This window comes from Apis cerana, linkage group LG11, assembly GCF_029169275.1.
Source record: "Apis cerana isolate GH-2021 linkage group LG11, AcerK_1.0, whole genome shotgun sequence".
Taxonomy (NCBI): domain Eukaryota; kingdom Metazoa; phylum Arthropoda; class Insecta; order Hymenoptera; family Apidae; genus Apis; species Apis cerana.
Window position 1 is genome coordinate 2,444,947 of NC_083862.1, and position 27,550 is coordinate 2,472,496.

Sequence of the window (27,550 nt, forward strand, 5' to 3'; positions counted from 1 at the left end):
AAATATAAATTTTAAAAATACAAATATATTACATTTTAAATTTTTATATTTCTTAATAAAATAAGTATAATAACAGTAATGATAAAATATAATTAAATAAACATATTTTAAAATATTATAAAATAATATTTTTTATTACAAAAATTTATAATTGAATAATATTTTGAGAAAGATTGATTCGTTATTCGTTATTACTTTATTATAAAAATAATATTACATATCCAAAATAATATATATAATATATATAAAATATAAATAAATTTTAAACTTATTAAAGTATAGTTCTTTAACATTTCTTTTCAATTAAGTATTAAATATTTGTCTAAGAATAGAAAATTACTAATTATTTATTTAATACAAAATTAAAACATTCAATGCAACATATGTGTCATGAAAATTTTATTCTATGACAGACGCGTCATAAACTTTCCAAAGAAAAAAATTTTGCACATATAAATTTTTTTTTGCATGTTCAATTGTTGTTATATATTATCAATATTCATAATTAATTTATATTAATGATTATCGAAAATCAATCTCCGCCAACAGGAATTTTCTTTGATTTTTGATAATACATTGAATATATTAAGAAAATACTAAGTATATTACATTAAGTACTATGTTGTTCTCAATTTATTTATTTAAATATATTTGTATCATTAAAATTGTGAATTATTAAAATTTTAGAATTAAATATTTTTATTATATAATATAAATAAAAAGATAAAATAAAAATTAAATAATTATATTATATGTAAAAATTTAAAATTAAAAAAAATTGAATATTAAAAAGAAAAAAAAATTAACTAAATTTTACAAGCTTAGATAAATATATATAATATAAAAGATTTTTAAAAAATTTATATATTAAATTTGTGTTTATATTTAATTTAATATGAGAGATACTGATTTTTGTTATATTTTATTTTCATTTAATATATAATTATAATTATAATTCATAAAAATAAATTCATAATACAAAAGTAATATTTATTAATTTTTATTATGAATTTTTTATTATATTCTCTAAGATATTATTAAATAATATGATATAATTATAACTTATAATTAAATAATAATAATTAAATAATAATTATTAAATAATATAATATTATTAAATATTATCTAAATAAGTTATTATTTTATATATATATATTAAAATTATTAAAAAATGAAGGAAAAATATATAGATTAAAAAATTAATAGATATTCATTATAGATATATAAATTTTATTTTAATATTATATCTTTTAAAAATGAACTTATGTTTGAAGAATAAAAATTATGAATAAACTAAAAATATATTAATATAAAATTAATATATAAAATTAAGAATTGAAATAAATAAAAATGAAGTTTATTTTAATTATTTAAATCTTAATTATCTTTAGGTATTTTTTTATGATTTTATATACAACAAAAATAAATAAATGATCATAAATCTCGTGCTTTATTTCTACATTCTGATCAACCTATAATGATAATAAAAAAAAACTATGAATGATTGTGAATTTTCATACTTTTTATTTATCATAATTTTATTATAGAGATTCATGTATTTATTGATTTGCAAAGAAAAAATAAATATAATTTTTTAATATTTTAAAATATTTTATTAATAAAATTTTTTTCTTATTTATTATTTTTATTTTTTTAAAGATATTTTGATAGACTATTAATTAGAAATAAAATATCTCATATAAAAAAACAATTTTTCGTGATTTTTATGATAATTTAAATATAATAATATTTTTAATTAAATACATTTAATTTAATATGAACGATAAAATTGAGTTATATAATAAAATCTTAATATAAGATAATAATAAATAAAATAGAAGATAAATTAAAATTTTAAGATAAATTATTATAAAATTATTATATTATTAAAAATGTATAAAATTACTCTATTATTTTTAAAAATATATTTCAATTTCTGACAATTAACTTTTTGTATACGGTTATTATAAGGAAAAAATAACATTGATAAAGGATATAACATTGTTTTAATGATTCCTAAAGAAATAATTTTTTTATATAAAACATATTTTTCACATTAAATTTTTACATTACATTATATATTATATTATAGAATATGTTCGGACTAGTTTAAAATAAAAAAATAAAATGCAAACAATGCAAACAATAATCTGCAAAACAATAAAAAATCAAGTTGTTATATGATGATAGCATAATTACTTTGTTTAATTACTTTATTCCAATCAAATTTAACTTATTGATGAAGAATTCTATGGAATATCTTATTATAATTTATTACTTATTAATTTTAGACTTCAAAAGAAAATACTAATTATACATAAATAGATATATTAATTAGTTTAAAATTTAATATTGTAATATCAAAGAATAAATATGTATTATTACTTAATATTATATTTGACATTAAATGGAAATAATGTAATTACACATTGAAGAAAAAAGATCAATCAATCAAAGATAATATTGAAAATGAAGACAACAATAAAGAAATGCAAGAAACTATTTCTATTCAATTTAAATAAAGTTATTGGTAATGTTGAAATATTCAAAATTACAATAAAATCAATATAAATATGTATTATTAATAAAAAAAGAAAAATAAAAATTTATTCTGTATTCACAATTCAAAATTATAAATTTGTTGATAAGTATATTTATACTATAAAATATTTAAAGATGCAGACCAACAATGTATATTTGATGATTTTTATAATTTTATATATATATATATATATATATATATGTTTGTACAATAATCTTATAAAATGTTATTTTATATATTTAATTATTTCTAAAATTGATTGAATAATAATAAATTGCCAAAAATTAAATAAAAGAAAAATAATATTAAAAATAAGAGATGATTTTTCTTCTTAAATTTATATGATTTCACTGATTTTGATAAAAATTATAATAATAATGAAAATTTTATAAATACACAGATATGAATAATGATGAAAAATATATATTATAAAATAAAATAATATAAATAATTAGATATATTATTTTTAAAATATTTTTATAATATTTAAATAATAATATTAATTTAATTTATATATACCTTGTATATTATCCACCTTCAGTCATCTATTTTTTTAGCAGAACTGATATATCAAATTTAATATATATTTCATATAATTATATATTATTTCATATATAATTTATTTGAATTAAATTTGTTTTATTTTGTTTTATTTTATTTATATTGTTTAATTTTAATTATTTTGTGTAATTGTTTTATTTAAAATTTTCTTTTCAAGTTCTTTTAAAATAGAAAGATCCTAAAAATTAAATAAATGATAAATATAAATTTTTATAAACATAAATTATATAATAAAATTTTTAATAATGTATAATAATATAATAAAGTTACCTCTATGACAATAGATATTGTACAAGTAGGACTATAAGAATGACAAACGCTATTTTTATATTCTATATAATTCTTTTCTAAAAATATAAAAATATTGAATATTTTGCATCCACCTTTAATCAAATTGATGACATCATTATAAAAATTAAAATCTTCAGATTTACTAATTATAATGTGAACTGTGAAAAATCATATTTAAGTTTAATATATTAATTTACATATAAATTGTATATATATATTATATGTATAAATAATTACTTTCTAAATTTAATTTCTTATTAATATTACCCATGATACTTCTAATTTCTAATATAATTTTTAAGATTTCATTTATTTTTCCATCTAGAGGAACATTTCTCCATTCATTAAACTAATAATAAATATAAATATAAATTTATATTTTGGTTTTGAAAACATTTTATAATTAATATATATAATATAATCTCACTTCTTCTGGTATTGGATAATGTGCTTCCATTAATGACGAAACTGGTAAAAATTCCGGAAATATATTTGACAATCTTTTATACAAATCATCACACAGATATGGTATTATAGGTGCAGATGCACGTAAAAACACTTCTAAACACTTTCTTAAGACATATGTGTGACTTATATGTGTATTTATATTTTCACTTTTAAATCCCCATTTACTTCCTTCCTATATATATATATACAAACATATAATCTATTAAATCTTTAATTATTTTTAAATATATTTTTTTATAATTTTATAATTGAATCCTATAAATCTATGTAAAAGAATCTATGTAAATTAATTAACCCAATTTCATTAAAAAAAATGAAATAATATATAATGAATGAATAAATAAAATAAAATATAACATATTTATATTTATATGTACATATTCTATTTATTTATATTTTATTTTATTTATTATATATATATTTAAAAAGTTTATATTTAAAATAATCTTTTCTCAATAAATCTTACCAAATAAAAATCACAAAATTCATAATATAAAAATTGTTTCATTGATGCAATAACTTTGTGGAAATCTCGTTCTATAAATGCATTATTAATTGTATTAATCATTAGAGATAATCTGCTTAAAATCCATTGATCAATAATTGTTATATTTATAGGTTTTTGATATATTTTTTCGTTTGTCATAAGTAAGATGTATTTGCTTGCTTGCCAAATTTTATTTAAAAAATATTTGTTTGTTTGACATTCCATAATATTAAAGTTGATGTGTTGATCTATCAAATAAAAATATTTATAAATATTCATAAATATTAAAATGTCGAATGATAAAAATATTATAGATTATCTATAGATTAATTTATACTAACTTTTAATATTGTAACTAGATAATGTCATACGCAATGCATCTGCACCACATTCTGGTATACCATTAGGAAATAGTTTATTATTTGCATTTAACATCCGTTTCAATATAGTTTCATTAAGAATACCTATATTATAACTTTTTTTCATTTGTTCAGTAAGATCCTATTTATTTTGTAGTATTTGATATAAATAAAGTATAATTTAAAGTATATTTTATATTTTATTATTTATAAACAAAACATATTATACTTACATTTAAGCTAATACCATTGATGATATTTTCTGGAGAAACAATATTTCCAAGTGTTTTAGACATTTTCTTTCCATAAGCATCACATAAAAGACCATGCAATAAAACTTCCTGAATTTTAATTAATTATATATTATATAAAAGAAATTAAAAATGATTTAAATGTAAAATAATCTTAAAATATAAAATATAAAATATGTAAAATATAAAATTAAAATATAAAAAATCTTACATCAAAAGGTAGACAATTAGTTAATTCCAATCCTAGCATTACCATTCTTGCAACCCAAAAAAAAAGAATATCTCTTCCTGTTTCCATTAATGTTAAAGGATAATATTTTTTTAAATCTTCAGTCTAAAAGAATATCTTAATATAACAATAATTTTTTATACATTATTTGTGTTTATATATGTTTATACTTTCTCTGGCCATCCCATTATAGCAAAAGGAAGTATTGCAGAAGAAAACCATGTATCTAATACATCTTCATCTTTATATAATTTAATATCTGATCCATATTTATTTTGTACAATAATTTTTGCATCATTTTCAGTGCGAGCAATTATCCACTCAATTTTACCTTCTATTGTAATATAATATGCGGGAATAGAATGTCCCCACCATATTTGTCTTGAAATACACCAATCTCTAAAAAAATTAATATTAAAAAGTAAATTATATTATTTATTTTTTAAATATTGTTTATTTATTTTTTTTTTACCTGATATTATTAAGATAATCATACCACAATGTTTCTTGAGTATTAGGTATTATTTTTAAATGACCTTGTTTTACTGCTTTTATAGCTTTTTGAGCCATATCTTTACATTTAATAAACCATTGCTCTTTGAGTAAATATTCTACAACATCATGAGTTCTCGAACACAATGGTATACACATATTATGGTCACTAATACTTTTTAAAATACCTTTATTTGATAATTCATTTAAAATTTTTTCTCGAACAATAAATCTTGGTAAACCCTAAAATTTTTTTATTTATTTTTAACAAATGAACTTTTTAGTTAGAAATAAAAAAACTTATAATATCAAACAAAAATTCATAAAAATATAATTATTTAATTAAAATATAAGTATACTTCAAATTGTTTGCCTGCTTTTGTTATATTTCCATATTCATCAATAACTTCAATAATTTCTAATTGATGATTCATTGCAATCTTATAATCTAAAGGATCATGTGCAGGTGTTACTTTTATTGCACCTGAAAAATTCTCTTTAATTATAATATACTTATCATAAAATATTATTTAAAATAATAAAATCTGAAATATGTTTACCTGTTCCAAATTGTTTATCAACTAAATAATCAGAAATAATAGGTATATATGTTTGTCTTAAAGTATGCCAGACTTGTTGACCAATATATTTTGCATATCTTTCATCATCTGGATGAACAGCAATTGCTACATCTCCAAAAAGAGTTTCTGGTCTAGTAGTTGCCACTATTATTTCATGTTCTAAAAAAAAAATAATTATGTTCATGTTCTAAGAAAACAAATTTTCCTATAAAAATTAATCATACATAGTTTGAAAAAAAGAGAAATTTTACTTGAATCTTTCACAGGATAAGCTATATGTGCTATTTCACCAAATGTAATCATTTTTTCATATCCTGGAACTTGAAGCTGTGTTTTTTTAGTAACATATAAATGTTCAACTTCAATATCCGATATTGTACTACTTAAAGTAGGAGACCAATTAATCAAATCTTTTTTCCTATATAATAAATTTCGATTATTTAATGTAACAATCGCTTCTACCACAGCATTATTATGTTTCTAAAATTTTAAATACAAAAAATATATTGTTTGTTCAAAACTTTAAATATTTTTTATAGAAAAAATTATTTTATACCTTACTCATTGTAAAATATTCTCTAGACCAATCCAAACTAGCACCTAAAGCTTTTAATTGAGATTTTATAATATTTTCCTTTTCATTTTTCCATTGCCAAATATATGAAAGAAATTTATCTTTCCCTATATCTGATTTATTAATACCTTTGGTTTTAAAAAGATATTTTTCTACCATCATTTGAGTAGCAATTCCAGCATGATCAAAACCTGGTATCCATATTACAGAATGTCCTTTCATCCTATACCTAAGTATAATTATATATAAAATATAAATGTAATTTATGTTAAAATTTTTTATTTACTTCAATATATAAAGAATAAATCATATTCTAAAAAAATACCATCTTGCTAATATATCTTGAATAGTAACAGTTAATGCATGTCCCAAATGCAATGTTCCTGTTATATTAGGAGGAGGTAGAAGCATTTTCAATGTTACTTTCTTATTATTTTTAAGAGCAAAATAATCATTTTTTTCCCAAATATAATACCATTCATGCTCTATTTTTTTACGATTAAAAGTTTTTGGAAAATCTAGAAAAAAATTTTTTGAAAATGAAAATTTTTAATTATGATATTATATAAAATACATATGTATACATAAATACCTGATAACTGAGTCGAAAATTTATTGTAATAATATTTATAACATAAATTAGAACACAATAATGTATTACAATGTGTAATAACTTTCATTATGAATGTATATTATATAAATTATATTTATATGTTATTATATATACATTTAATATTTATCGTAATTATAAATGTTAATATAGTGATTATTATTCATTCATAGTTATAATAGTTATAATAACATATGTAAACTATTAATTATTATTTGAAATTCAAATTTTTTTATATTGTTTATGATTTTTTATTAAGGTTAATTCTTCTTAAAATAGTTTTTAATTTTTTAATGAGATAATATCAGATATTTATTATTTTTATAAAAAAGTTTTATTAAGTAACAAAAAAAATGCTTAAATTTTAAAGATAAATAAAATAAAATAAAAAAATAATTTTTAGTTATTAATGTTGTATTATGTAATAATCTTTCTTTTTATAAAAGATGCTAATAAAATTACATTCACCACTAAATGTACAATAGTTAATGTACAATATTCACATATTATTATTATAGACATTTATATTACATATAAATTTTAAACTTCATATTGAAAAAAAAAAGTATTATTTATACTTTCTGCTTTTTAAATCTTGAATTAAAATAAATATTTTTATTAATTAATCCTATTATTATTAATATTATTTTTTAATTTAATTCTATTATTAATTTTATTATTATTATTTTTAATAATTAAATTATACTAAAAAATAAGTTAATAAAATCATAAAATATATATAATTATAATTAATAAAATCATATAATGTTGATAAGAATTCTATTAATTCGATGCGTGAAGGAAAGAATAGGATCTATCAAAATTGAATAAAATAGAAAGATTTTAAAAAAAAATACAAATGATATATTTTAAATATTGCCGAAACTTAAAGTTAGCGATAACGAATTGAATAAGAAATTCCTCTTGTATTTGTTCTTCTTAAGGCCAAATTCCAATGTTCAACAAATCAGCAAATAACATCATGATAACCTTTTTTCTAAATTACTAACTTGATTAGTTTTTTCTAAATTACTAACTTGATTAATATTTAGTTTATAAAACAATATAACATCTAATATTTTAATGTTCATATGATTTTAATTTAAATTAATATTTTTTTTATTATATGATAAATTCATTTTCATTAACGATAACATTTATTTTTAAATAAATATTTATTTTAATAAATAAAAACAAAATTATGTATAAAATTATTTAATTAATACTTCAATTATTCAATAATAAAATAATTCAATTTTTTATTTTTGCAAAAATATTATTCCTAAATTGAATAATGTCTATATAAAAAAATTATTTTATTCTTTATATTATCAATTTATTTTTTAATTGATAATTAATAAGAATTTAAAAAAAATAATGATTATTCTATATAATATAATATATATAATATTATATATAATATATAATATATATGTTATATGTTATATTATATATTATATTATATATATATATAATATAATATAATATAATGTAATATAATGTAATATAATGTAATATAAGATAAATATTTAATTTATATATTGATAAAATAACTTTTTTCTTTATTCACAAATTCTGATAATTTTTTCATAAATTATCAGCAGGATAAAATGGCCGACAATGATAAAAGTATATATGGTTGAGTTTATCGACCATTTTGTCTCGAATGCTGAGAGATCTTCTTCTATTGTTCGTCGTTCGGTTTATTTCATTCCATTAATCACAAAACAAAATACTTGATATTAAAAGTGTTTTTCATTCCGTTTTTCATTTATTTTGTCGTCGATTTTATAAAACATTTTTTATATTTTTTTTATAAAATATAAAATTTTTTAAAATAATGAAAGTAAGTACTAATTTTTTTTTAATATATTAATATTATCATTGTGAATAAAAATATTTTATCACTATTTTATCATTGTGAATAAAATTTTTTCATTTAATATAAAATATATATAATAATATATAGTAATATATAATAATATATAATAATATATAATATAACAATATATAAAATAATTTTCTATTTTTTGTTGCACACGTTATAACATATAATATTTTGATTGTTTTAAATATTTATTATTTTGTATTAATATAATACTTATTTTTTAAATATGTTTCTCTGAAAATAACATTCAGTTAATAATAATGGAAAATTTTGTTAAATTTGATATTTCTATAAATTTAAAAAAATATACATAAATGAAAAAATATATAAATATATATAAATATATGGGATTTAAATCTTGAATATTACATTCGTTATTTTTAGAGATATATTTATTAAAATATAGAGATATTTAGAGATATATTTATTAATAAAAATTGTATAATATAGAATATATCATATATATGATATGTAATATGATATTAATAATTTTTTTATATTTTTTATATTAAAAATTTCAAAATTATATTTTAAAATATTTTTATTTTTTTAAGTAGTATATTATATTTTTTTTTATTTTTTTATTTTTAGTAAAATGATATTCTATAAACAATTCTAAAGTAATGATAAATAGATTAGAATCCGATGATTCTAATATTCATCAACACAAATGGACATTGATTATTTTTATCTTAATTTATTTAGTTATTATCTATTAGTCAGTTTAGTTGTTTAATTATTATTTATTAGTTAGTTAGTTAGTTAAGTTGTTTAGTTATTATCTTTGGATGATTTGTATTAATTTATATTTTATTAATTTGCTATTTTACTAGGAATAAAAAAGTATAATATGTCATTTAAAAAATGAAGGTAAATTTTAAAATCTTTGAAAATCTTATTGATAAAAAAATTTTTATATTATGATGCTCTTTGTATTATACAACATTCAATAAATTATTGAAATTTTTGTTATCTAAATAACAATTTTTAATTTAATAATAGAAATATTCAAAGAAATCTAAATTATTGTCTCATTCTGAATATATTACAGTTTTTTATTTATATAATTTATTTATATAATTTTATAATGAAGATTGTCTTGAAAAAATATAAAAATATTATAAGTAAAAAAAGTAAATATTCTAGATACTGCTTAATGAAAATTTAATGAAAATAATTATTTTCAAAGTTATTAGTTTTTTTATATAGATTTATACACATAATATAATAATCATATATACTTAAAAAAAATATTTAAATAAGAAATTAATTTTATATATATTTTAGGGACTAGTTGCTCTTGTAACTGGTGGTGCTTCTGGACTAGGATTTGGCGTTGTACAAAGATTTATAAAAAATGGTGCTAAAGTAGTTATTGCAGATTTACCAATATCTAAAGGAAATGAAATTGCTAATGAACTTGGAGAATCTGTTACTTTTACACCAGTAGATGTAAATACAAAATAAAATCACAAATACTATTATATATTATATTAATATATAATATAATAGTATAATAGCACTAATATTAAGTAGTATTAATATTGTTACTAATAATAATAATAATAATAAAAAGTATTAGTTTAATAATTTAATAAAGAAACATTAATGAAATTTTAAATTATATTAATATAATATATATATTTTTTTATATTATATTTTTTATTAAAATTATCAATAATAATAAAAAAACTTTAATAATAATTAATAAGTAATTAAATAATAATAAATAATTAAATATTGTGATTTTGTATTGCTTGTATTATTTATTGCATGTATATTACAATTAATATAATTAAAAATTATAAAATGAAATTGAAAATATAATTTAATTACTTTTTGATTAAATATTTCTTTTGTACATAATTTAATATTATACATTCAAATATTGCTGAAAATATTTTTATATTAATCAATATATTTTATATTTTTTTCTAGATAACATCAACAGAAGATGTAAATACTCTTGTAAGTGAAATAAGTAAGAAGTTCAAAAAATTAGATGTCATAGTAAATGCAGCAGGAGTAGCTGTTGCTCACAAAACATATAATTTTAATACAAATTTGCCACATGATTTAAATCAATTCAACAAAGTGCTTAATGTAAATGTTACTGGAACATTTAATGTTATTAGATTAAGTGTACCACTTATGTATAACAACACACCAGATAAAGATGGATTTCGTGGAGTAATAATTAATACAGCAAGTGTTGCAGCATTTGAAGGACAAATTGGTCAAGTAGCATATTCTGCCAGTAAAGGTGCAGTTGTTGCAATGACTTTACCATTAGCTCGAGATCTTGCTAATGTTGGTGTTCGTGTTGTTACAATTGCACCTGGAATATTTGATACACCTATGCTAGGAAATTTACCAGAAAAAGTGCGTCTTTACTTAATGAGATCAGTACCGTTTCCAAAGAGATTGGGTACTCCTGATGAATATGCTCAATTAGCTCAACACATTGTTGAAAATTCTCTTCTCAATGGAGAAGTGATAAGATTAGATGGTGCTCTTAGAATGCAACCTTAAATAAAATTGTTTTGTAATTTTATATAAATATGGAATTGGATAAAGAGGAAAAATATGGATATTGAAATGAAAATTGTATAAAAATAGACAAAAATGTAATAAAAGAGGAATAAAACAATTAACATTTTCTCATGCAACATCATTATAATTCTCTTAAAATGTACACAAACAACGAAAAGTTTTCATCTATTATAGGTATTGACAATTTTCTTTATTACCTTATAACTGTACATTAATGTGTTGTAAATAGGTTGCAAAAGTCGCAACATCTTTCTTTAAATAGTTCACTAGAGTATCATCTAGCAAAAAAGTTGTGTACATAATATTAACATAAAAATTATTTAGTTGTTCCGTTATTCATTAGTCTTTCTTTCCAATAACCTCTGGAGATTTCCAAAATTCCAGTAAATGCTGAAATTTATTTTGATGATTTTTCGGAAGAGCCAGTTTATTTGATAAGGCAGGATAATCAGGATCTCCGAGGTCTAGTCAATCCTAGGCATTCGATTCTTTCAAATTTTGTAGCTTCTCTAATTGGTCAGGTTGTAATTCATCTGGAATACTTGCCCTTCCTCCCACTACCATCTTTTCTGGTACAATTTCAATATCTTCTGTTTCTTGTACCTCGATTACGGTACCACGAGATGGTATAGATTGAGAATTATCTGCTGTACTTGGCCCAGATGTTGAATCTGCTTCACTACCAGAACTGCTACTAATTGGAAATGGTGCCGAGTCTGTTGGTAAATCATCAACTGTTGATTTCTCTTCAATATCTTCGGTTGTTTCTGTAGTTTCTTGTTCTTCTTTTTCATCTATTATCACGGTGGCCTCTTTGCAATCACTTTCATTCACATCAGTATTAGTGCTTGAAGGTAAATCACCATCAGAACTTCCTGTCGATTTCACTGTCTCATCAATAGCTTCTTCTAAACCTGGAAAAGGATGTTCAACTTCTTCCATTGGTGTCGCTGCAGTAATTACAATTTGTGCAACGCCAAGTCCGAAATCTTCTTTCGATTGGTCATCAGTATTTAAATATTTTGTCTTTTCATCATCTACCTAAAAATAGAAATGTAATGATTAAATTTAAAATTAAAATTATTAAACTATTAATTTTTAAATAATGTTAATTAAATTCTCATTTAAAAAATTCTATTTACCTTCGTTGCTAATTCATCCGATACTTCTACAACTAAGCAGCAATTTGGTATACATACATTCAAATTAAATATAAATGGAATAACAATAATAATTTGAAGCTTACCTATTATACCAGGCCCTTCAGATTGATCAGCTTCAAACTGTGAACCGTATTGACTTCTTTGGTCCTTTGAAAGATTTATCATGAATCCTTCTTGTCGATGTTGTTCAATGCTTGCATTAATAGATTTTCCGTTCTGTGATTCTATATATTAAATAATAATAATAATATTTTTTTCATAATAATTCTATTTTTAAGAGTCAAATATTACCTTTCATCATACTTTGTGTTATTTCATTTTCTAATAAAAATTCTGGAACTTCAGGTGGTGTAAATACTGGTGGTGCAGAGCTTGGTGGTGTTATATTCTCCTGATAAAAAAAAAAAAATAAAGAGCGTTAAAAATGAGAATTGTAGAATTCAAACAAACAAAGCAATATTAATTTAAAAAAAACATTAAAATTATTTATTAATTGAACCTGTGGAGTTAAAGGTGAACCATCTGCAGCACAAGGTTCTACGATTAAAGATGGGAATAATCCTCGTTGTCCACGTAATTCTCCTTCCCACCATCCATCATCGACATCGTGCGGTTCTTTTCTTAAGACTTTCAAAATATCACCTTCGAGAAAACTAAGTTCTTCGTCACATGTAGCATCATAATCGTAAAGAGCAATGCAATATTGTTCTATTTCTAAAAAAAAAATTAATCGTACAATTTTCAATATGACAATAATATTAAAATATATTATTCTAATAATTTAATATATATATACAAAAATTATTATTATTATAATTAAATTATATTTATTAATTTAAAATTTCGTATTTGAAAAAAAAAATTAAATTAAAATTATTAATTACTTGACATTGAATGAGAATTACATAAATTATATGAATTATCTGAGAAATAAATTTACCTCCTATATGATTTTGTACGATAGTTTCCGATGTTGTCATTTGTAAATTGGCGTCTGGATCTACTGCATCATGATCATCGATAGTGTAATCTACCGAGGAAAAGGATATCTGTTGCACCAAACCTGGTCCTTGAGAAGTAAGACCAGATGTTGTGTCTCTTTCAACATCAAGATAATTTTGAGGAACAAAGCCTTCTTCACCACGATAATTTCGTGCTCGGAGCCATCCATCACCATCACCTTCACCGACAACTTCTAATTGCTCACTTTCGACAATTGACAATTCATCAGGATTTTGTGCCTGTAACAACAAATATTTTTTCTTCTATATTATTCATATGATACATAATTTTTCTAATGATAAGAGTTTTTTTTATTATAATACTTTTTGTAAAACATTAATTTTCATTGCAATATTCGTACCGTATATGAATAGAGCGCGGTACATTTGTATATTTGTTGTGTGGAAGGAATTTCAGATGTTTCACGAAGTTCAATCTGTTCTTCTTTTTCTTCATTATCCCAATCTACAGCCGTCGGATCATCCCAACCCACTGTAAGTTGTTCTATTCGTTGTTTCTCTTGTTCAAGCAAAGCTATCATGTATAAATAATGATATAAATAATATATTCTAATCGAAATATTTTGCTATGATTTATAATTTTTTTATACTCTATTACGTACCATCAACTTCTTCGCTATCATGTCTTTGCCTCTCCTCTGTCGTTTCTTCTTCTTGTTGAGGAACGTTTCGTGCACTGCCTGGTCGTTCAACAGTTGTCAAATCACTTCCTCCGTCTCCATCACTATCATAAAATGAATCTGAGGACGGATGTTCCTATATAACATAATATAATTTTTTTTTACAGTATTTAATAATATATATATATATATATGTATATCAATAAAGATTGGTAATTTTAAAAACAATTTAATAAAGTTTAATGAATGATTTACCGCCGTTCCCGAGGCATCAGTTCTAACAGAAAGAGAACTAGCTGAACGTGGCATATCTTGAACACTTAGAGTTTCTGCCTCTTGTAGCCATTCATCAACGTTTACTATAAAAATCACAAATAGAAAAAAATAATAATATATAATTTATTTCAATCTGTTCGGCAAAAAAACGATATGTAACAAACCTCCACCGTTTCGAAGACATTCTATTCTCGCTTCTGCCTTCAGTTTTGCCGTCTAATGAACAAATAAACAAATAAGGAAAAGGATTGATGTGAATCATATTTCATCCCATATCTTACCTCTGCACGTCGTATAATATGCTTCAGTTCATCGATTTTTGTATCTACATCTGGGCCTTGTGGATCATTCGGATCAGTCTGTAATCATTGTTAAATGTGATTATTAATAAATTATTTTCAAATAAATAATAAAAAAAAAATAATTCAATCGATTTGTGTAATGATCAATCGTCTATTAACCTTTTGTCCAGATTCTTTTAATTGTAATAGAACTTGTAATTTCCTATTATTTTCTCGGATGCTATTTATTTCACGAGCTATTCTCGTCGACCAGCGACGAGCTTCTTTTCCAAGTGTGGCTGCAGCAGAATGATCAGCTGTTATCCTGTAACAATTTGTTTTCAATTATACATAAAATATAATTGAAAAAATTAATAATTCAAATATTATATATATATATATTTATCATAATACGGTTTACATCTATTATATATTTATTATAATGTTTATAAACCTCTCTATTGGATCGTTGTCACATGGTTCAAAATCGTATTGTATATGTTGTTTTAAAACAGGATAATACAAGCAGCAACACTGTATATTGTACTCTCTTGTGAGCTGTAAAAAAATAAAAAATGAATGAGATAAATAAATTGATTGTTTGATAATTTGATTAAAAAATATAATGAATATTAGTAAAATGATGTATAAATATATAAATTCCATGATTTTTTTTTAAATTTTATATTTTGTACTCACTTGTTGTGCTTGGTCACGAATTTTACCAAAACTATTTTGTGTAGCTAGACAGGTTAAAAGTTCTGTACGACCCATTAGCGTTAAATATTCTGCAACTTTATCATAAACACCTTGTTCTAAATACTGTTAAAAAAAAGAGAGATTTTTATTTTTTTAAATAAGAATAATAAGAAAAAAATTATATAATAAAAAAAGGCACACTTACTTGCATAGTATTTTGTAGATCAACTACAAAATACCTATTTTGATGTGCATTGGCAGCGGCAAGACTAAGCAAATAATCATTTCGCGCTCCTGTTGATTTTTCTTCTAAAGCATCGCGTTTCGAGCTTACCTGAAAATGATAATTGTAGTACAAATTATAAATCATTAAAGATTATTTAACTCTATAATGTTTCTCGTAATAATTCCTCACCTTTGCACTATTTTTCTGCAATGATGTTATCGATTGGAAAAAAGATCCCTTTTTTTTCTTTAATCTAGAAATTAGTCAATATCAGATTTTAAGTGTTACAAAATTAGAACATAATCTATTAAATAAATGTACGTAAATACATACTTTTCTTCAATATCTTTCGCTTTGTCGCGTACATCGTGGGCGCTATGTTCTTCATCGAAATACAATTTCTTTGTTTTGTCTACATCTTGTACACAGATTTGTAATTCTTTTTGTACTATCATTAATTGGTCGATTGCCTAAGTGGAAAAATAATCTTATTCATCTTAATCTTTTTCTTGATCGATTGATATGAATGATATATTATTAAAGGAAAATATACCTTCTTAGAAATTTGTAGTTTGTGCAACTTTAAACTTTTTGCATCGTCAGCAATTTGTTGTTGGAAAACTTCTACTGCTGCTAATCGCGCTCTAGCCAATTTCTCATTTTCTTCTAGGACAGTTCGCCAAACATTCCACATGTTCCTAAAATTAACAATTATATTGATTTATATTGAATTGATATCTTAACTATGTTTTTTTTTTTTCATTGATTAGAAAATAATAAAGATTACCATTTCTCTTCTGCTCCATCAACTTTGAGATCCGGAATATTTGGTATTTTTTTATTCAAATATGCAGAAGATATTTTAAGAAGTGCCTAAAACGAAAATTTTTAATCATTAATGATTGCATAAATATTGAAATATAATTTTCGTTACATGATATTACCTCTGAATATGATTTTTCAATTGCAGACTTCTTTATTGTAAAGTTGCTGAAAAATATGCACTATGAAACATAATGCAGCGTAAAGTATTTACATTTTTCAAATATTTAAATAAATTTCAATATAGAAGGTTTTTTAAAAAATTAGAATTGTTCAAAATTAAATAATAATTTTTAATAAAGAAAGTATTTTAGAAAAGAATAAATAGAAATGGAAATTTGATAGAAATCGTAAAACTTAAATTCGAAATTGTGAAATCTCGAAATTCTCGAGATTAGAAATTCATCTTTTCTTTTTTTCTTTTTCTAAAAAATACTAGTTTTTCAAAAATTAAAACATTAAGAAATTTTTTGGAATTCTCCAAATTCAATTTATTATTGGCTTACAATAAAAATTGAATTTTCAACTTTTATTTTTTTTATAAACAATTAATTGATTAAATTAATACCAAAATAAAACATTGGAGTAAATTTAAAAATTAAACACAAACTCAATTTGATTATTATTATTAGAACAGAAATGAATTTGTGTTATTTTATAAGCGATTTATTTCTTAAATTGAAAATAATTTTAATAATCGAAAATTTTTCGAATTTTAAAGAATTTCGAAGTTTTGAATATTTTGAACATCTCTAGAAATATACTAGAAAATGTCGCATAAAATTAAGAAACAAGTAGCAAAATAAATATGAATTTATTTTATTAAAATATTTGTAATACAAATAATATAAGAAAAATATTTATTGGAGATAAGAATATAAAGAAATTAAGATATCGGTGATATAAAATGATTTAAACTTAAAATATTTAAAGCTTTTATCTAATCCTCTTTTTACATAAGACTTACCGTATATCTTCTAGAAGGTCGCATTCATGTTGATTTTTCGCTTGTAACTTTGCCGCTTGTTCTGCGTGTACATTTTTAAGAAATTTTGTGTAATTTCCCTGCAAAATTATTAATTCGTTTCCTTATTTAGTGTAAACAATTATATTTTATCTTATCATAAATGTAATAAAATATATTGTACTAGGACAAAAATAATGTCCTAATACAATAATTTAATTAACAATTAATAAATAGATTTTTATAATAACAAATCGAAACATATTCTTTAATTCTTTTCAGGAATTTTTAAAAAATTAATTTTTCAATGATAATATTAACAAATATTACATATATAAAGATATATTTCAAAAATATATAGCTCACTCATTTATTGATCAATAATATTATTTAATTATATAATAATATTATTTAATAATTTATTTATATTCATTTATAATAATATTATTTAATTTTATTTATAATAATATTATATATTTATATAATATATTATGATTTGATATTAATAATTTTTTTACAGATGTTATATGAAAGTCAGCTTTACACTTCTTAAATGGAATTATATAATTTTTAATATATTAATTAATATATTACATTATTTTTTATTAAAGTAAAAAATAAAAATATATTTTTAACAAAAAATTAATAATTTAGAAGATATTTTATGAAGTTTTTTTATAAAACTTATCATATAAAAGAAATTGTAAAAAGATACTCGCTGATTATTCCATATGCTTTCCATACAATAAGCATTACAAAATTCAAATTAAAATATCTTTCGAATTTATATTTTTTATTAAAGATAAGATAATAATTTTTTTAACAAGAAACAATATACTATATCAAGAAAAAATATTATTATCAAAATCATATTAAATATTCAAAGTGATCAAATTATTTTTTATAATCTGCTATTTTTAAATAAAAATATTGATATAAATATTAATATACAAAATTATATGAAATGCATTTACTGAATAACAATATTTATGAATACAAATATTAATTTAATAAAAATATTTAATAAAAAAATATAATATTTTTATTTATTATTCTTATTTATTCTTTTATTATTTTTTATTATCGTGTAATATATTCTAAATAAAAAATATTATTTCCAATACAAATAAACTAAAAAATCATTTCTTCTTTGTTCGATTATCGATTTCTATATCGTTGAAGTATTAATTGTCGAGTGAGTAAGGGTTATGCTTTGATCAGCCATAGCATCGTTGGAAATCAAGTTCAATTTTATAGTGCAGATAGGTATATCGATATTTTCTTACGCATCAGAACTCATATTGACTTTGTGAACTTTGGTGAATATTCTTTTAATATGCAGGGACATCTATTTCGTCTAGTTCAATATTTATTCATTTTTTTAGATTAGTAATACATCTTAAAATTATATACATATGCAAATAATTGAATTATCATGATACACAATAATTCTTAAAACAAAGTTTTTATTTATTTGAAATGATAATACATTATAACAATAATATATTGTAATTCATTTATTTAAAAAGAAATATAATTAAAGATATTATATAAAATATAAAAAAATTTATAATATTATTATATTTATAAAATATAACAATGATTTTTAATTATTGTATTAATTAATTTATCTATGAATTACATTTATTAAAATTATTTATAAATGTGAAATATGTGAACTATAATAAAATTAATTTTTTATTATAATTTAAAATTTTATATAAATGTGAAATATAATAAAATTAATAAAATAAAAAAATTAATAAAATTTTTTACAATACATCAATTGAAAAATACAGCTTATTAAAATTTTATTTATTTTTTTAGATTATTAGACTTTTATTAATTGAAAATCAAGTTTTCAATTTTATGGTATAAAAATATATATACATACATATAATTATTCTTTCTCTTCTTTTCCCTTACATGAGAGTATATATAATAATAACTTCAGGGATTATTATGCGAATCGAAAATCTACTTCATCATTTTTTAATAGAATGCAAATTTAAAAATTTTTTTATTCTATTTTAATCATTTAGAAGTATCAAATAACTAAAAATTAATTTTTTTTCAATTTATTTGTATTATATATAAAATATAATTTTTAATAAATTTATCACTTACGCTATGATATTATTTTGAATACATTCTAATGATAAGAAGAAAATTGTATCTAGTTATAATAATTCTTTTTGATTCAATTCTTTTTATATCTTATTGAATGAAAAGATGATTTTTAACTTATATGAGAGTTAAGTACTTAAATGAAAGTAATATAATAATATTGCAATAAAGAATTTTAAGCAATAAATAGGCCAAATAAAATATTAAATAAAAATACTAGATTAGAATCGTTTATTTTTCAAATATTTTTCAAATAGAATAAACACATAATAAAATTACTTTATTTCAATCTAACGAAAAAATAGTGTTATTAAAAATTTTATTATAAATTTTATTATTAAAATTTAAAAAAAATTTTTCCCTTTGAATATTCTTGTCAAAGAAAAAATTTCAGATATAGAGAAGGGTAAACATGAAATTATCCGGAAGACATGAAGAAAAATCCCTCCTCCTCTTTTCCGTGCGAAAAGCAAATAGAAAAGAACACTCGTAAGAAGCTAGACTAAATTTCGCCGAAAGGAAGTATGCTTTCCAAAAATATTTTAGTAAAATACGCATTTTCTTTTGCGAACCATTTTGGATTCTTATTACTTGATTGACATTCGGCAAGTCTAAGTGGGTCAGGAATTGCCCCATCTTTAACTATGAAACTTCATTGTAATGAAGTAAGGCGAAAAGCCGGTTCGCTATCTTGATAAATATGTCTATCGGAGAATTCTATTATCTTTAAAGGAATAGAGTTACTAAATTAAATAAAAGACTTCTTAAAAACTTCTGACTATTTCCTCTTTTTTAGATTTTCTTCAAATTTAATTAATTAATGGAAAAATATAAAATTACCCAATATATTCTTCAGGTTATGTTTCAGGATGTGGGAAAATTGAAGGTGGATATAAACTATTAGCTATATATACAGTAAAAGAATTATTTATCGATTTATCGAATAACTATTGCAGCATACTTTGCTTTAAAAATTAGATATCTTGTATAAAATAATTGTATATAGAAAAAGACATTTTCCAAAAGAACTTTTATTTTGATTATTATTATCTATTAAATAACTCTTTTATTTTTCTTGCTTACAATTTAAAAAATTTTAAATTTTAAAACAAATGAAATTTATATAAGAAACATGGCCATTAAAAATCGTCCTACATTCAAAATTCAGGATCGATTTCTATGAGAATATAATCCTGTTATATAATAAAGGAGACAAATGGAAATTTCAAGGACAAGATTTAAATTTATATAAATAAATCATATTTCTAAAATGAAATAAAAACAAAAAATGAAAAGAAAAGCAGAAGTCATTATCAATAGAGACGCATATCCGTTTCGATCTGACACGATATTAACCCAGGTCTTTGGCCCATTCTATACATTTTGAGGTCAGCTTTTGATATAGATTCGTGGCTAGGACCGTGCGCATCGATTTTCCCTATCGTGGTAATGTTCGAGTACCATTTACGTCAATTTTTCTATGAGATATCGCTAAAGATCGATAAACGGTCAAATTCGCATATTTCGATCGTATCAAGAAGTGCCAACTTCTTTTATGCCTCCTTCGATACATATAATATTTTAAAGTTCATATAGAAATTTTATTTGTACAGTTTTATATTCATTCATTTTAATTCGTTTAAATATGAAAGAAGTTTTTTACTTAGAGAAGATTTTAATTTATTCATTTTGGAAAAATATGTATTAAAAGCATAATTACATAAAGTAAAATTTGATGTAAAAATAAAATAAGGAAGAAATTATTTGAAAAAATTAAACAGAAAAGATACAGACAGAAAGATGTCAACTTCATCGGCTTACTTTTCTTGGTGGTGGTTGCATGCTGGACGAGCGGCCTGCTCTGCAGCCTCACCGCTGGCAGCCCGTTTTACACCGTCCGCCGGGGAGGGGTGCTCTGTTGTTTTCGTACGCCTCACCCGACGCAATATTATACACGCTACCACCCTCACTGCTTGCGTGTTCGTACGCTACTGATCTCCTGTTCTCCAACTGAGTTAGCCTATTTATTGATCGCATACGCGCCTGCGTCCTCTTGATCTACGTCTTCGGCATTTCTCATTCTCTTTTTTCCGACTTTTCCCGATGTTTCCGATCTTTCGTGATTGAATTTATCATTTCCTTTTATATGAAATTTTATCATCGATTGATATCAATCGAAATTTTTTTCTTTCCAATATATTTGTTTTATTTTATTTTTGCTTTTTTTTTAATCTTTTAAATATTCTTCTTTAAAATAAATTTATTTAAAAAAATAAACTATTTTAGAAAAACACTACATATGAAATTGTTTGATAAACAAATATCCCAATAAAAAAATTTTTTTAATATCTATAATCTTTTTACTTTTATTATTAGTCAAAATGCATGATTTATCTCATGCTTTATATAGATATAGATTTTTACTTTCTATATATTTTTTATTTTATAATTTCAAAATTTTGAAAATATTTATGAAGTATATAAATGAAATCTATTGAAATAATATGCGAAAACAAGAAAACAATCTCGGAAATAGTATTCAACTTTATTAATTGTATAAAAAGGGAATACCCTTCGCAAATACATACCAAACGAATTCTTATTTCGTATTTGACATATAATTATGAGAAACGTGTGACGTTACATACAAAATTAAAAAAGTCACAGCAGACATTTTTAAATTAGTTATTAGGACATCCACAAGATGCGATAACTTCACTATACATTATTTTGACTGTGTCAAAATCAGACTTGCTTAACTCACAAAAAATTTTTTTATTTAAAACATAATCATATTCAAGCAATTTTATTTTTTTAATACCGATCATTTTATAAAAATGGAATGGATAATGAAATATCTTATTTTGAAAATCAATAATTTTAACTTTTTAATTAAATGAAATTGTGAGATAAGCGAGTCCGACTAAATTTGGAAATTGATGCAAGAAGAAAGCAGTTCATAAATACTTGGTAATCGAATTTCATGCCTGTTCATTCTAATTTCTATCTACAATCAATATTCATGGCAATTCATCAGGCGGTATCGATCCAAGATCTTGATCAGCTGGTAAACCTATGGCACCTTCTACGTCGGCATCTTGACCGACTGGTAATATGACTTCTGGTTGAGGCACTGGTTCTGTTGCTTGCAAAAGAGCGATAGCTATTGGATTTCCACCAGCATCTAATACTGGATCAGCTGTAGCTTCAGCAAGATTAGTTACAGATTTTGATTTTACACATTGAAAATCAACATGTCGACTTTTCGCTTCTTCTTTCTCCCAAGACATATGAATAAATGGTCTTTGTACGTAATTATAAATTACTTCAGCGCGTCCTCCTGCTCTCTTCTTGATTTTTTCTTTATAAGTAGGATAACCTTCAATGCCTAAACGAATTTTTTTTAAACCACGTTCCTTCATTACCTGTTTGGCTACATCTCTATTTTCGATATATTTGAAAAATCGATACATCGCAGTACTGTTAACAGCTGAAAAATATAAAACACTTCATTAAAAATTATACATCCAATAAAATTATTGATTATATATATTCAATATATTGTAATAAGATCAAATATTCTGAAATATATTTCATAATATAAAAAAAATAAAAGTAAAAAAATCAGTATTTTTTACATTCTTACTTTGTGAATATTCTTCTCCCATTTGTGGAGGATATTCTTCATCCCAATCAACAATATCATCTTCCAATAAAACAACAATATGACATTCGCGATCGCCTCTACGTGCACTGTTTACCATAAGTGGTAATATTAAATCTTCAAGGAACACTTCAAATTGGCATCGTGCACCTTCATTAGATAATTCATGTAATAATCCTCCTACAATAAATTGTAAAATGTTACTAAGATTTATTTTATGAATAAGTTTTGAAATTCTAACTATGAATCATTATATCTTATTATTTATATATATCGCTTATAAATTTTTTTTAATAACATAATTATTAAAAGATTAAAAAAAAATATTTTTCAATATTAAGACAATATATCTGTATATATATATAAGATATATTCATATTCACACTATTTTAGAAGATTAATTTTAGAGGCCAAAATAAACACACAAATTAATATGCAAATTAATATAGTATAGTAATATAGTTTTTAACAAATTATGGTTTAAATTAAATCAAAGCTTATTTATTAAAGTTATTTATTAAAATTATAAATAATTAAAGTTTATATTAGATAAAGCAAAATATGGGATATTTCTATTTTTATTATATTGTTGTCTTTTTCTATTTTTATTTAATGTAAAAATTAATTATAATTTATATAATTATTTATTTTATATAATTATTTATTATAGCTTTATTAATAAGTTTTTATCAACATTTTTTATATAACTTTTATGTAACTTTTATGTTTCTCTTGACCTCTAGAATTTAAAAATTTCTAAATTTCTAAACTTCCTATAATAATCTACATAAATATTCTACATATAAAATATCATGGATATAAATTACCATGAATTGCACAATATATCATCATATATATATATATATATATATATATATATATATATTACAATATATATATTACAATATTATTTTAAATATCATTTTATATATATAAATTTTTATTTAATTACTTACTCAAATTTTGACATTTTACTGTATTAGCGTCAAATGGGACTAGTAGATAATCGCAAGCTTCTCGTAATTCTTGAACGGCAACTGTCGGAGGACATCGAATTACACCACCTTTATAATAATCAAGAATAGCTCTAAACACCATAGCAGATATACCATCTGCAACTTCATATTCCCCACGCTCATTTGGTTGAGCATATTCAACTCCAGAACTAAACATTCTACCTAACATTGTATTTGGATGTGCAGTAAATAATGCAGGATCAACAATAAATCTAAAATCAAAATTTATTTTCTAATTTAATACAATTATATTAATAATTAAAAATATATTAAATGAATTTACCTAGTATTATCAACAATAAGAGTAATGCGTTCATCACTTGCTTGTGGATTATTTATACCAGTAATAGATCCTGATGATGGTAAATTGTCTCTACTTTGATTTTGTTGATTTTTTCCAACACCAACTCCAGAGCAAAGTCTGAAGAAAAATATGGTTCTAAGTGACTACTGAAGATCACTTAATATTAATACCTACATAAAACAAAGGAATTATGACTAATAAACATATAAAGCAATGCAAAGTATTGAATAAATATATAACTAACACCTACCTGTTTATGATTCCTGGATTCTTGTATAATATAAGAAATAAAAATATAATCCTCAAAAATATACAATAATTAACGCTATCAAATATTAACTTAAAATCATTATCAAATATATTTTAAAATTAAGATAAAATTTTGTTTCAATCTTGCATTCATATGTGAATATTACCTGTTTTGTTGATTAATATTAGTATTTTGTCTCCCAGAATTGAAGGAATGACAGTGTCTTTCATTGCTCCCATCTCTTTGTACCAAACAAGATTTTGGTTTTGAAGAGCCACCACAACTACATGCAAAACAACAACATTACCTTTCTAATATTTGCATTCGACAACAAGCATTGTGTACTATCTATTAATCTAATATATAGGATAGGAATTAATTTAAATAATAGATAAGTGTATATATGTACATAAAATTTTTATTGCAAAAGTAATTTAATTATAATATGGTTTTCTAGTTGTTTAATTTATTATTGTTTCAAGATTTATTTTAATAAAGAACAAAAAAATAAATAAATGAAGTCAAATAAATTTTTAGAAATTTTAGATGACATAATTATAAAAACATATTTAATTATATAATTATAAATTAAATTTTTTCAAAAAATAAACAATCACATAAAACAGAATAAATTATATTATTTTAATATATTTTAATATTTTAATATTTATATAAATAATGTTTTAATGCATATTTTTTTTTATTGAATTTAATATTAAAATATTAAAGTAATAATTTATAACTTTGAATTAAAAAAAAAATCTGACATGCATGACATTCTACATAACATTCTTCAATACATGCTTGATTTTAAATATAATTGTTAAAATAGATATTTTAAAGGCAATATAAATTACAAATGAAACTTTTATAATATCAATATCTAAAATATTTATTTTAATAAACTAAAAAATTAAACTAGTAATAAAATATCTAAAATATCTAGAAATATTTAGAGATATCTAAAATATCTACATATTTTTCTTTTTTATACTGAATATTATATTTATTTATATCTTTTACATAGTACCTCATTCTATTCTTATAAATACGATGACGTCCTCTACCACCCGTTTCTTTATCTGTTTCTGTATCACTACTGCTATCCTGAATATAGTTTAAACGTTCTGCAGGATTTGACATCTTGGACCAACTATAAAAATATAATAAAAATTGAACAATTTAATTAATGAATCATTAAATTAATTATAAACTATTATTTTTATTCTAATTTTTTCAAGTATCTTCTGAATTTCATTTCTTATTAAATTTATTTTCATAATTAGATATTTTATAATTAAAGCAAATATAAATACTTAAAAATTGTGCAAAAAAATTTTAATCAAAAGTTGAAGTTTCTAATATTTAAAAGATTATATCATTACAGTTTTTATTTATTATAAAAATAATATAGAAAATATTTAAAAATATAGTTGCATAATATATTTTTTAATTATTTATTGATAGTAAATGTAATAATATTAAATGAAATTTTAAAAATATATTTATTATAATGATAATTATATTGCAAAATTTTATGTTACATTTCATGCATTCTTTAAAAAATATTATTATTATGTATATATAATGCATATTTTATATTAAATACTTACAAATTAGATATTGACAAATACAACCCAAGTTTTTTTAAAAGCCAGCTAACTGACGTGCAAATTTCTAAACCACACGATTGAAAGTTAACCTGACCTTCTCTTTTGACGGAAAGTTGCATTCCAAACCGATGATACAGATAATACGAAACACTACAGTCATTGATGACAATCGTTTCGACAGGCGTTGCCCGAATTTTATATTGTATCAACTTAAAAGAATAACGATATTGCAATTAAAAATAGATAAATAATAATTATTTGAAAATCTTATTATATAAGAAAATTAAAGGATTTTTTTTACTTATTTTTATTATATTTTTTATATATTGTGGCATATATTTAAATAATAAATATTTTAAAATAATATGAATTCGCGCCAATATGGACAATCAGATGTCTCTCTCAATAGTTCCAATAAAGATTCATATCTATTTCTTATAAATTTAATGATATTTATAAATTCTGTAAATAAACAAGTACTTACGTAAGTTGAAAGTCCAATCAAAACATTATTAATAATTATTTGCATATAATAATATTGATACTTTATAATAATTAGTATATAAAATAATTATATATCATTTTAATATATAAATAATCTTTTGACTATTTATAAA

At 21.2% G+C, this 27,550-nt stretch overlaps 4 protein-coding genes across 9 annotated transcripts; 1 reads left to right on the plus strand and 3 right to left on the minus strand.

Annotated features, from left to right (window-relative positions):
* Positions 1-1,987: 1,987 nt before the first annotated feature.
* LOC107997194 (valine--tRNA ligase) lies at positions 1,988-8,468 on the minus strand. Of its 3 annotated transcripts, XM_062081375.1 has the most exons (18): positions 7,428-8,468; positions 7,161-7,353; positions 6,964-7,064; positions 6,818-6,867; positions 6,513-6,741; positions 6,241-6,420; positions 6,040-6,164; positions 5,661-5,923; positions 5,359-5,587; positions 5,171-5,293; positions 4,942-5,049; positions 4,691-4,850; positions 4,329-4,597; positions 3,822-4,034; positions 3,632-3,743; positions 3,374-3,552; positions 3,062-3,281; positions 1,988-2,150 (listed from the first exon to the last, which is right to left on the minus strand). In XM_062081375.1, exons 1-17 carry the CDS (start codon positions 7,513-7,515, stop codon positions 3,216-3,218), a joined length of 2,688 nt encoding a protein of 895 aa, XP_061937359.1. In that variant the 5' UTR covers positions 7,516-8,468; the 3' UTR covers positions 1,988-2,150; positions 3,062-3,215. The 3 variants fall into 3 exon arrangements, with proteins under 3 accessions (XP_061937359.1, XP_061937358.1, XP_061937360.1); XM_062081374.1 differs by having other exon boundaries at positions 6,818-7,064; positions 7,428-8,465; XM_062081376.1 differs by lacking the exons at positions 1,988-2,150; positions 3,062-3,281 and having other exon boundaries at positions 3,413-3,552; positions 3,632-3,715; positions 6,818-7,064; positions 7,428-8,462.
* A 578-nt stretch (positions 8,469-9,046) lies between these two features.
* Positions 9,047-12,002, plus strand: LOC133666918 (3-hydroxyacyl-CoA dehydrogenase type-2-like). Its single transcript, XM_062081388.1, has 3 exons — positions 9,047-9,291; positions 10,621-10,785; positions 11,272-12,002. Exons 1-3 carry the CDS (start codon positions 9,286-9,288, stop codon positions 11,863-11,865), a joined length of 765 nt encoding a protein of 254 aa, XP_061937372.1. The 5' UTR covers positions 9,047-9,285; the 3' UTR covers positions 11,866-12,002.
* On the minus strand, positions 11,990-22,481 carry LOC107997193 (protein nervous wreck). 3 transcript variants are annotated; one of them, XM_017055622.2, is made up of 22 exons: positions 21,908-22,481; positions 17,963-18,060; positions 17,118-17,163; positions 16,961-17,046; positions 16,727-16,871; positions 16,507-16,643; positions 16,363-16,426; positions 16,153-16,281; positions 15,948-16,070; positions 15,703-15,806; positions 15,429-15,573; positions 15,249-15,326; positions 15,132-15,183; positions 14,947-15,050; positions 14,674-14,827; positions 14,413-14,585; positions 13,990-14,290; positions 13,549-13,763; positions 13,341-13,440; positions 13,133-13,273; positions 13,029-13,060; positions 11,990-12,927 (listed from the first exon to the last, which is right to left on the minus strand). In XM_017055622.2, the coding sequence occupies exons 1-22, from the start codon at positions 21,926-21,928 to the stop codon at positions 12,361-12,363; spliced, it is 3,015 nt and encodes a 1,004-aa protein (XP_016911111.1). In that variant the 5' UTR covers positions 21,929-22,481; the 3' UTR covers positions 11,990-12,360. The 3 variants fall into 3 exon arrangements, with proteins under 3 accessions (XP_016911111.1, XP_028522205.1, XP_061937371.1); XM_028666404.2 differs by lacking the exon at positions 13,029-13,060; XM_062081387.1 differs by lacking the exon at positions 21,908-22,481 and having other exon boundaries at positions 17,118-17,177.
* Positions 22,482-22,612: 131 nt separating this feature from the next.
* LOC107997197 (BTB/POZ domain-containing protein KCTD20) lies at positions 22,613-27,546 on the minus strand. 2 transcript variants are annotated; one of them, XM_017055626.3, is made up of 8 exons: positions 27,418-27,546; positions 26,934-27,142; positions 26,351-26,473; positions 25,487-25,603; positions 25,050-25,187; positions 24,707-24,978; positions 23,733-23,930; positions 22,613-23,576 (listed from the first exon to the last, which is right to left on the minus strand). In XM_017055626.3, the coding sequence occupies exons 1-8, from the start codon at positions 27,460-27,462 to the stop codon at positions 23,107-23,109; spliced, it is 1,572 nt and encodes a 523-aa protein (XP_016911115.1). In that variant the 5' UTR covers positions 27,463-27,546; the 3' UTR covers positions 22,613-23,106. The 2 variants fall into 2 exon arrangements, with proteins under 2 accessions (XP_016911115.1, XP_016911116.1); XM_017055627.3 differs by lacking the exon at positions 25,487-25,603 and having other exon boundaries at positions 27,418-27,477.
* Positions 27,547-27,550: the final 4 nt, after the last annotated feature.

What these genes read in the sequence shown, in the direction of transcription:
- LOC133666918 (XM_062081388.1), top strand. An exon ending in TTACTTTTACACCAGTAGAT is followed by an intron (nt 10,786 to 11,271) that starts GTAAATACAAAA and finishes ATTTTTTTCTAG; the next exon opens with ATAACATCAACAGAAGATGT.
- LOC107997193 (XM_017055622.2), bottom strand. Translation starts at nt 21,928, where the DNA reads ATGCAACCACCACCAAGAAAA. An exon ending in GCGAAAGATATTGAAGAAAA is followed by an intron (nt 16,427 to 16,506) that starts GTATGTATTTAC and finishes ACTAATTTCTAG; the next exon opens with ATTAAAGAAAAAAAAGGGAT. An exon ending in TGAAGGGCCTGGTATAATAG is followed by an intron (nt 13,061 to 13,132) that starts GTAAGCTTCAAA and finishes ATTGCTGCTTAG; the next exon opens with TTGTAGAAGTATCGGATGAA.
- LOC107997194 (XM_062081374.1), bottom strand. Translation starts at nt 7,515, where the DNA reads ATGAAAGTTATTACACATTGTAATACATTATTGTGTTCTAATTTATGT. An exon ending in AAGCAGGCAAACAATTTGAA is followed by an intron (nt 5,924 to 6,039) that starts GTATACTTATAT and finishes AAAAAATTTTAG; the next exon opens with GGTTTACCAAGATTTATTGT. An exon ending in AATTTTGTGATTTTTATTTG is followed by an intron (nt 4,035 to 4,328) that starts GTAAGATTTATT and finishes ATATATATATAG; the next exon opens with GAAGGAAGTAAATGGGGATT.
- LOC107997197 (XM_017055626.3), bottom strand. Translation starts at nt 27,462, where the DNA reads ATGCAAATAATTATTAATAATGTTTTGATTGGACTTTCAACTTAC. An exon ending in TGATTGGACTTTCAACTTAC is followed by an intron (nt 27,143 to 27,417) that starts GTAAGTACTTGT and finishes TATTCTTTTAAG; the next exon opens with TTGATACAATATAAAATTCG. An exon ending in AGTAAAATGTCAAAATTTGA is followed by an intron (nt 23,931 to 24,706) that starts GTAAGTAATTAA and finishes AATTTATTGTAG; the next exon opens with GAGGATTATTACATGAATTA.